General features: G+C 51.8%; 1 protein-coding gene across 1 annotated transcript; it reads left to right on the top strand.

The window, feature by feature from the left end:
• The first annotated feature begins 2,948 nt into the window (after positions 1-2,948).
• Positions 2,949-7,941, top strand: TDGF1 (teratocarcinoma-derived growth factor 1). Its single transcript, XM_045857360.1, has 7 exons — positions 2,949-3,149; positions 4,271-4,313; positions 5,361-5,413; positions 5,497-5,631; positions 6,077-6,191; positions 6,284-6,393; positions 7,668-7,941. The coding sequence occupies exons 2-7, from the start codon at positions 4,279-4,281 to the stop codon at positions 7,775-7,777; spliced, it is 558 nt and encodes a 185-aa protein (XP_045713316.1). The 5' UTR covers positions 2,949-3,149; positions 4,271-4,278; the 3' UTR covers positions 7,778-7,941.
• The last annotated feature ends 1,469 nt before the right edge of the window (positions 7,942-9,410 follow it).

Genomic DNA, 9,410 nt, shown 5'->3' with positions numbered 1-9,410 from the left:
CCCCTTTTAGAAACCAGGGCCAAGACTTCCCATTCCCATCCGATGGAGTGAGATTTAGCAAGAGGAAGCCAGCACTAGAAGGAGGGTGGGGAAGCCGAGAGTTCCGGGAGAGCAGGTTTCTGGACCACTGCGTCTGGGGGAGAAAGGGCAGGGGGTGGGCTGGGTGAAAGAGAAGAAAACAAGCAGTGTACGGTCCAGTGTTGACAGGGAGGTAAACTCTGGTGATGGGGTGGGGGGCGGGAGGGAGGGCAGTACGCAGCGCCCCTCAACCAGAAACCAGGGAAGCCCAGAGCAAATGGCTTCTGGGCTGTCTCCAAAGAGAAGCCAGTGCAAGTTCCCGCTAAGAACGACCTTGCAAGTCACAGAAAAAGAAATACTGCTGACCCTTGAACAACACGGGGTTAGGGGCACTGACCCCCAAGCACAGTTGAAACTCCACATATGACTTGTGTCTCCCCTAAAACTTAACTATTAATAGCCAACTGTTGACTGGAGGCCTCACCCAGAACTGTCCATGAACACGTATTTTGTATGCGGTATCTATTATATACTCTATTCTTAACAATGAAATAAGCTAAAGAAAATATTAGTAAGAAAATCATAACAGAAAGTACATTACGTCTTTACTGAGAAAAACCCGCATGTCAGGGGACCCGCACAGTTTCAATCCATGGCATTCAAGGTCAACAGTGCAAGCATCCCATGAACTACAGGAAATCACGCAAATCCAAACAACACTGAGATGCTACTTTTCACATACAGAATTAGCAAAAATTAAGAGGCTCCGTACGGCCAGCCGGTGAGGATACGGAGGGCACGTGGGGGAGGGGAGAAGGGGAGGAAAGGAGACTGGTGCAGCCTGCTTGGAAAACTAATTCGGGAAGGTTCACCTTTTCACCAGGCAATTCCACGGCGAGAAATTCACCAGCTGGTTACACTCTCCAGCATTCCCCAGGATGCTCGCCCCCAGAGCTCCCTGCGAAATGCAGAAACTCGCCAAGTGTCCATTCATTGATTAAATAATGTATAATGTGTCTCCTGGGGAATTCGTATGATATACCCCCCAATACAAACACGCAAAGGGAGTCCTCTGATAGCCTTTCTCTTCCTATCCAGCTTATATAGCTGGACTGAGTCTGTCTCCCCCAGAGACTGCAAACCTGTGTGAGCAAGAAGCCATCCTTCCGAGCCCCACACAGAGGTCTGTGGCAAAGGCAGACAGACCGGGTTTCCGACTGCTGTTTAAGTTCCTCAGTGAGAACAGAAAGCCATTAACTTGTTAATGAACTGGCGGGCGGGTCTCCTCCCGAGCCGTTGGGCGCGGAGCTAGGTGGGATTAGACGCCCTGCCCCACCTCCGCTGGAGGGACTCCCCGGCCCAGCCTGCCTGACTGTTCCGGGAACAATGACAGGTAAGACACGATGCGCCCCTAGGAGTCCTGTGATAAAAGTAGCCTTTTACCTTAAAACCTCGTCATCGTGCTGCAGAAATGGCTGTCCTTTCGGGTAACTCTTTTGTTGGGGTTTAATTCCGTGCGTTCTCTGCCAAGCTAATCTCATCGCCTACTGCGCCTTCCTTGAGGTTTAGACACACACTGGAAGTCTGTCTTTCCATTACGATGTTGTTGGGTTTGACTGTTCTTGGTTGGTCGATGGTGTTAAGTCACATGCTTATTTGCGTGACTTTAAACACACAGGTCTGTCTCTCTTGCCCCAGGTTTTAACACACAGCACCTCAGAGGGCGACAGGGAAACGTCCCAAGGCCAAGAGCATCGTTTTTTGCTTTTTTTGTTTTGTTTTTCATTTTCAGTCCTCAGTGCCCTCCCTAAGGGAAGAGGGGGACTGCCCAGGACTGGACAACCCCCATTTCACAAGAGTCTCCTAACCCCATGCCTCTTGCTTTCTGGGACTCGGACACGGAGCACTCACTGGCTGGAGGCTGGTGGCCTCTGTCAGTTCCAGCAGTGACCGGGCACAGGTGCCCAGTGGCCGTTCTAGATTCACTGCTCAGTGCCCTGGCTCAGAGGCAGAAGCGAGTTTTTGCAGTTACCACAATTACAGTCACTGATTATTGTCCTTTTTTCTGCGACACGGCGGGGTCACTTCTCTGGACTGCGTCCCCAGAGCCCAGTAGACGCATTAAACGAATAGCCTGGTGGTCCCCGGCCCAGTAGCAGATACCCAGCCACTCAAACACCGCAGCCCCCATCCTGAAACCGCGACTGGGTTGTCTCCAGGCTGCGCACAGCGGACTTTCTCCGCCCTCTGCACCTGGGAGGAACGCAGGTCTTCAGTGAGTTCCCTCCGCTGATAGAAGGGACTTGGTGCGGCGGGGAGGCGACCGCCTTGGGGTGTGGGCTGAGCTCACCCATTGCCAGACTCGGGGTCCCATGCCTTCCTCTGAAAACGGGGAGGCTCTTCCCAGGGGTCCTAGTTCAAGTTCTAGAACTTCCACAACAGCCCCTTTGGATAAGCAGGCACCAACGCTGCCAGTTTGGCCACAGACCTGCCCACCCTCCGTAGGGAAGACCCTTAAACCCCCGAGTGCAGTGAGCGGTGTGTCCCTAAGGTGCGACTAGCCACGCCCACGCTACCTGCGCTCGGGTTTTGAGGGCTGTGAGTGCTGCACCAAGTCCTCCCTTTGTTTCCCTGAAGCCTCCTCGCAGCTCCTGGGGCTGGGTGGGTCGCCGCCCGCGCACCGCCCTCCCCCACATCCGGCTTCCAGAGCTGGGGCCGAGCTGCCGGGCCCCCTAGGAATGCCTGCAGCCGCCCGGAGCCGGAAGGCCACACGGGGAGTTCAAGGACAGCGGGAATCCACCGGCCAGCGGCTGCGTGCTGCCGGCTTGGGAATGCGACGAGCCCTGAGTCAACGAGCTGCATCCACCCGTCGATCTGATATGGCCCTCCCCGCCCCCAATAAAAATAATTTGACACTTAACTCTCTCAAGATGCAGCTGTGGCTGCAAAGAGCGGCCCTTCTCAGCACCGGTGGACCCCGCGCAGTGACGCAGGCAGACAGACAGTGGCGCGGAAGGGCCTCCGCGCGGCGGCTGGCTTCTGCCGCGCGTGGGGCCGGTGAACAGGGGCGGGTGACACGGGAATTGCAGAAGAGCTGCCCATTCGCCGCTTTTCTTGACTTGCAGTGTTTGGTAGGGCTTTGACTTTAGAAATTAGAACTCAATTATCTTGAAGAACCGCCCATGACTTTGGACGTATTTAGTAACAGATTAAATACTCCGGGGCGCACACCTCGCCAGCTGGGATGTGACCGCCAAAAAAAAAACGCCTTGAGGATAACTGGGGACACCTCTGAATTTGGGGTTAACGCTGGTGTCGCGGGGGGCGGGGCGGCGAGGGCACGGCAGGGGGACCGCGCGGCGGGCGCCGGGAGGCTGATTAAATCTCGGTGAAACCCAGTGCCAAGCCGAACCGGCCCCCCATGCCATGTTTCTAGAACTTTTTCCTGGGGCGGGCCTGGCACCCTGACTGCGGACCCCCAGGCCGCCCCCTCGCACCTTCCCTCGCTTCCTCCCGGCCTCCACTTGCAATTCCAGGAATTTACACGCAGTCACGTGAGGTCAGGAACCCCTCTGGGACCCTTCCTGACCCTGAACTTCCATCAGTCAGCATTGCTAGCTGCCTGGCCTTTGCCCCGCCCCTTACCGCCACCCCACCTGAGTGTGCCCGGGCCAGAGCAGGGTGCGCGATACGCCTTTGTTGGAACCTCGAAGATGAAAGCAAATTTCAAGAATTAAAACTTGGCAATCAAATATCAAACACCGTGAGAGTCCCATAGGCGGTGTTGAGGATTTCCTGATTAAAGCAATTACTTCCCACCACTCCTCCAACCTGGGATTACCACTGGATGGTGTCATTGAATTGCCTCTTTTTTCCCAAAAAAATAAGTCTGGTATTTTTAACCCGCAACTAACGATAAGTATTAGGCCTGGTTAACCCCAGTTTTACAAGACTCCACCTTTTCCACTCTTTCTTTGTTTGGGGCCCTCTCACCTCGACCCCCTCCCCGGAAGAGGTTGGACGCTGTCAGAGGCGTGGGTCCTGCCTCCTGCGGTCCTGCATCCCCTCTTCCCCTCTACCCGCCCCCCCCCCGCCCCCTTGTCCCTGGTTGCCCCAGACTTCCCGGCTCCTGCTTCTAAGACCTGAGAAACGCATCTCTCATCTGAGATATTTTTGTTTTTAAATTCCCATTTGCATATCGGGATAGCAATGAATTCAAGCCCTGGTGACGTTTCTCCCCCTGAATTGTTAGGAGCGGTGATGGGCTGCACGAAGACGGAGCGCTTCTCTTCCAGGTATGACCCCGTCTCTCCTGCGAACTTCTGGCTGCTAGAGCTTGCCAGTGGGAGAAAGCATGTCCCCCGCTTCCCTGTCGTTTGGGTTCATCTGCTCGAACCGTGACAGACCTGCCCACCGCGCTGCTGTTCTTCCTGAAGGACCCGGTGCGGCACTTACACCCCTTTGCCCTTGGCTTTTAAGATTTTCAGTCAGGTTAGTGGTTCCGTCTGTCGCTGGTGTTTTTTCGACTCCCGTGGAAGAAAAGGTCAGCTATTACAACGAAATTAAAAATCTGTTTCTGAGGACATTAAAGGCATGGACAGAGTCAACCTTTGCAAAATCACTGCGAATAAGGGGAAATTTTTTGAACTTAAAAAACATCTTTCAACTGACTGGTTTACATGAAATAGTAAAATGTGATCTGTCAATTACACAGAACATTATGCCAACTTTTAAAGTTCATATATGGCCCTGGCTGGCATAGCTCAGTGGATTGAGCCCAGGCTGCGAACCAAAGCATCGTAGGTTTGATTCCCAGTCAGGGCACATGCCTGGGTTGCAGGCCATGGCCCCCAGCAGCCGCATATTGATGTTTCTCTCTCTCTCCCTCTCTCTCCCTCTCTCTCTCTCTCTCTCTCTCTCTCTCTCTCTCTCTCTCTCTCTCTCTCTCTCTCTCTCTAAAAATAAATAAATAAAATCTTTTTTAAAAAGTTCATATATGAAAAGTATATATGGGAGAAAAATATATATGACGTAGATGATCAAAGATTTATACCTACTTAATTAAGGTGCACTTGAGGACAGAGCCAAAGAAGTAATAATACATATTGAAGAGAGTTGGATAGTAGGTGGGTTTTATTCTCCTCATTTTTCTTTTTGTTGTTACGTGAATTAAAAGAAAGGGAACCGAAGAAAAGAAAGGCAATACTTGAGAATTACTCTAGAATTTCTCCTTAGTGCTCTGCGGTCTGGTCTTGTCCTGTCCGGGTAATGGGAAGACCCAGGTGTTAACCCAAAAGGTTCTATGTGCTTTGTTTTGCTAATGATGTCTGATCTCGTCCTAGGGTGATTTTGATCATGGCCATTTCCAAAGCATTTGAACTTCAATTAGTGGCTGGTAAGAGACTTTTGGTTCTTTCAGTCACTGGTAATTTTTATGTGGCCCGAAACACAGACTCATGAGTTGATTTTGTCGTTAAGGGTTGGACCACCGTGAACACGCACATCTGTCACAGGGAGACCTGGCCTTCCGGCGCGACGGCCTTCGGTCCCAGGAGGAGCCAGCTATCCGTCATCGGCCTTTCCACTTCGTGCCACCCCTGAGAATCCAGGACAGTAAGCCCTACCTGCCTTAGAGCTACACTGTGGGCGATTTTCCTCTCCCAGTCCTCCGTGTTTTCTGTCTTTGATCCTCCGTCACCTGAGAGAGTGGGAGGGAACCTACTTCTGAGTTTGGGTGGATGGCTGGACAGGTTTTCATTATGGAGGCGAGTCAGGCGTCTACCTCACGCCCTTGGAGTTTCCTTCACCTGCTCCCAGGCCACACTGGGGACTCTGGGAACCACCACTGGCCTTGGCATGCAAAAGGTCTCCCTGCTTAGAGGCACAGGGAGCAAAAGGAACACTGAAAACCGGAGCCTCACTCTGTGAGTGAGGTCAACACTGTCTAGACATCTGCCAACACTCCCAGGAGACTACGCCCTTGGTGCTGTGCTAGCCTTTGCTACCAGAGCTCAGCTTTTCAATCCCTCCACCCTCTCAGCCACCTCTTACATTCCAGGTAAGGAGCTCAACAAAACCTGCTGCCTGAATGGGGGGACCTGCATGCTGGGGTCCTTTTGTGCCTGCCCCCTCTCCTTCTACGGCCGGAACTGTGAGCACGACAGGCGCAAAGAGTAAGCCATTAGGAGGGGGTGCGGTGGAGAGGAGGGGAGAGAGAAGTGGGCACTTGAAATACGTATGTATCGCCTCACCCGCTCATTCTCAGGAGCTGTGGGTCTGTGCCCCATGACACCTGGCTGCCCCGGAAGTGTTCCATGTGCAAATGCTGGCACGGCCAGCTGCGCTGCTTCCCTCAGACATTCCTACCGGGCTGTGGTGAGTGGCGATTGTCCTTTCTGGTTGTTAGTGGGTGGCCTGTGGACACTTAGCTAATGGGGTCTTTCGTCTGACCTCAGGCGTGCTAGAGACTGGCAGCCAAAGCTCTGTTCATATAAGCGTCAAGGGCTCCAGATGGCAATGACCTTGGCATCCTTGATAGTTTTGCCCCCCAAACATCGCTAGCCCTGCTGCCTTTCGGATGGAGAGTTATTCCCAGTCTCTTTGATGTTTGATAGTACGTGAATGTCTGTTGAGGAAAACAAACAAGAAAAAGACTTGGTGTCTTGAAACACCAAGAGATGCCTTCTGGTATTCCTTTCCTTCAGGCAGGGAGACCCCAAAAATCTCCAGGGGGAAAGCTCAGTTAGTACCCACCAGTACTAATGGCACCCAACTCCACTTAATAATGCCCTTAAATTGTACCAGAGGCTTGGCCCCACCCTCATTCTTTAGGGACTTTGTGGTTTCTAGAAGGTCCCTGCACAGACCACCCCCTGTTCCCCCAGTGATTGGTCTCAGACCCCTTTCACCTGGTTGACTTTCACTGACATGAAGAAGACAATGACAAGAAGGGCAGGGACCTAAAGTGGGACCAGAGGAGAGGGCTCTGTCCCCACTATGACCTGAGCCAGACTTCTAGGTCCACCCAAGTTCAGAGGCCTCTCCCAGTTCCGACCTTGTAGAAGTCAGGAAGGGAAACTGTTCTGCTCCAGAAAGTAGGTGGAAGCACTTGCTTCTCTTGAGTACAAGATGGGGCCCCCCCTACCCGGAGTGGGGGGGGACTGCATCTGTGACCCGGGGTGAGGGGAGGACTATGGACTGCATGTGCGTCTGTCCCGCTTGCCTCCTGAGTCAGGCCGGGACAGGCATTTGGTGAGTGCACGCGTTGAATGACTGGATGGGTGGGGACTGTATTTCCCTCCTGCAACTTGGGACCCAGAACATGCTGTGCCCTTGTCCTCGGAGGCTAACGGAGCTCAGCTGCACCCCTCCGATTGACGGAAGGTGCCACTGGCTGGGGTAGGTGACCAGGTGTGAGAGCACACGTCCAGGGGAGAGTTCACAGTCAGCCCGTGGCAGCTCTCGCTGAGAGATTTTTCCAGGAGTCTGAATTTATGTAGTCGGTACTGTTGATCCCGTAAACACCCTGTGCTCATGAAATGCTGGGCCCCTGCTGATTTTTGGCTCGTGCGGACACGCCACGTGTGTGGGCAGCAGCATCTACTGCCGGAGGGATTTTCCTTTAATGACCAAGCGCCCCTACCTTCCAGATGGCCAAGTGATGGATGAGCACCTCGAGGCTTCCAGTGCTCCAGAATTGACGCCATCTGCATGCTCCACCCTTCTGCTGGCTGGCACCTGCCTTGCTATAGGGAGTTAATAGCCATCAACATTTGCGTGCGACATTTGTCATGCAGATTTCGTGACCTGTGAAGCTGTGGCTCCAAGGTCCCGAGAGATGACCACTTGTTAGTTGCCTTGAAGTAGTGATAGATTTCCACAATGGTCCCTGACACTCCTCACAGTGCGAGCACGTCTCCGAGATGCTGCAGGTTTGATTCCAGACCGCTGCCGTAACGCGAATGTCACAATAAAGGGAGTCACACAATTTTTCCTGTTTCCTGGTGCATGTAAAGTTATGTTTACATTAGACAGTCGTCTATTATGTCTACAACATACATACCTTAATTAAATGTATTTTGTTTCTAAAAAATGCTAACCACCACGGGAGCCTTCAGTGAGAAGTAATCTTTCTGCGGGTGAAGGATATTACCTTCCATTTGTTTTTTGTTTTTTGTTTTGTTTTGTTTTGTTTAAAAGATTTTATTTTTAGAAAAAGGGGAAGGTGAGGAGAAAGAGAGGGAGAGAAACATCAATGTGTGGTTGCCTCTTACGTGCCCCCCACCAGGGACCTGGCCTGCAACCCAGGCATGTGCCCTGACTGGGAATCAAACTAGCAACCCTTTGCTTTCAATTTGTAAACAAACAAACAAACAAACACCATGTCCTTGTGGGAAGCACAGAGAAAGGAAGGTGCAATCAGTGAGGTTTGCCTGAACCCGCTATTCACCCCTGCCCAGCCCTTTCCAAAAAAATACTTAAAAACCCCAGCCATGTCTACACTGTGCCTGATTCCTATGTTTCTTGGTATATGTAACTCGGCCAAGAGCTTCTTAATTATTTTCCTTTGAACGATTCTGTCTTCAGATGAGTAAAAGTTCATCTAATGTGGAACTGAGGCTAACGTGCTTTGCGTAGGTAGAGCTGATCACCATTGATTAAAGACGGTGTCTGGAGAGCAAGTGAGGGGGCAGGGCACGCAGGAGCGGTGAAGGCCCGGATGCGGATGCTGGGGGAGGGGAGAGGAGGGGCGTGGCCAGGAACACCAGGGAGCAGAAACGGGTTTGCTCGACTGATGATTTGGGGGCAAGTCTCTGTGGGAAGCTGTAGAAGACAAGGACAACCCCTTTTTTCTCAGGGCATTATGAAGAGAAAGTCTTCTTGGGAACAAAAAATATCTAAATTTCTCCAACAAGAGTGCTTAATCAGGTGTTTTTTCCACATCAGGCAGTTATTTTAACTTGTAAAAGAAAATATTTCCAATGTATTTAGTTGTAAACCAGGGGACAGAGCTGTAACACCCACTTAAAACAGGGTGTGTAGGCCCTGGCTGGCGTAGCTCAGTGGCCTGAGCACCAGCCTGCAAATCAGGGTCGCCGGTTCTATTCCCAGTCTAGGCCACGTGCCGAGGTTGCGGGCCAGGTCCCCAGTGGGGGGGATGCGTGAGAAGGAACCACTCATTGATGTTTCTATCCCTCTCTTCTTCCCTTCCCCTTTCTCTAAAAATAAAATCTTTAAAAAAAGACTCAACTTTGAAAAAAATAATAACAAAATAGGTTGTGTGGGTAGGCAAGGAGGAAGTAAGCTAATCTTTTTTTTAAAAGATTTTATTTATGTTTTAGAGGGAATGGAGGGAGAAAGAGAGAGAGAGAAACATCAATGTGTGGTTGCTG

This window comes from Phyllostomus hastatus, unplaced genomic scaffold, assembly GCF_019186645.2.
Source record: "Phyllostomus hastatus isolate PE091 unplaced genomic scaffold, TTU_PhHast_1.1 phas_scaffold_129, whole genome shotgun sequence".
NCBI classification, from domain to species: domain Eukaryota; kingdom Metazoa; phylum Chordata; class Mammalia; order Chiroptera; family Phyllostomidae; genus Phyllostomus; species Phyllostomus hastatus.
The sequence above is the reverse complement of the archived record's forward strand: the minus strand, read 5'-3'. Positions and strand labels throughout refer to the sequence as shown.

What these genes read in the sequence shown, in the direction of transcription:
- TDGF1 (XM_045857360.1), top strand. Translation starts at nt 4,279, where the DNA reads ATGGGCTGCACGAAGACGGAGCGCTTCTCTTCCAG. An exon ending in TGAACTTCAATTAGTGGCTG is followed by an intron (nt 5,414 to 5,496) that starts GTAAGAGACTTT and finishes TTTGTCGTTAAG; the next exon opens with GGTTGGACCACCGTGAACAC. An exon ending in GACATTCCTACCGGGCTGTG is followed by an intron (nt 6,394 to 7,667) that starts GTGAGTGGCGAT and finishes CCTACCTTCCAG; the next exon opens with ATGGCCAAGTGATGGATGAG.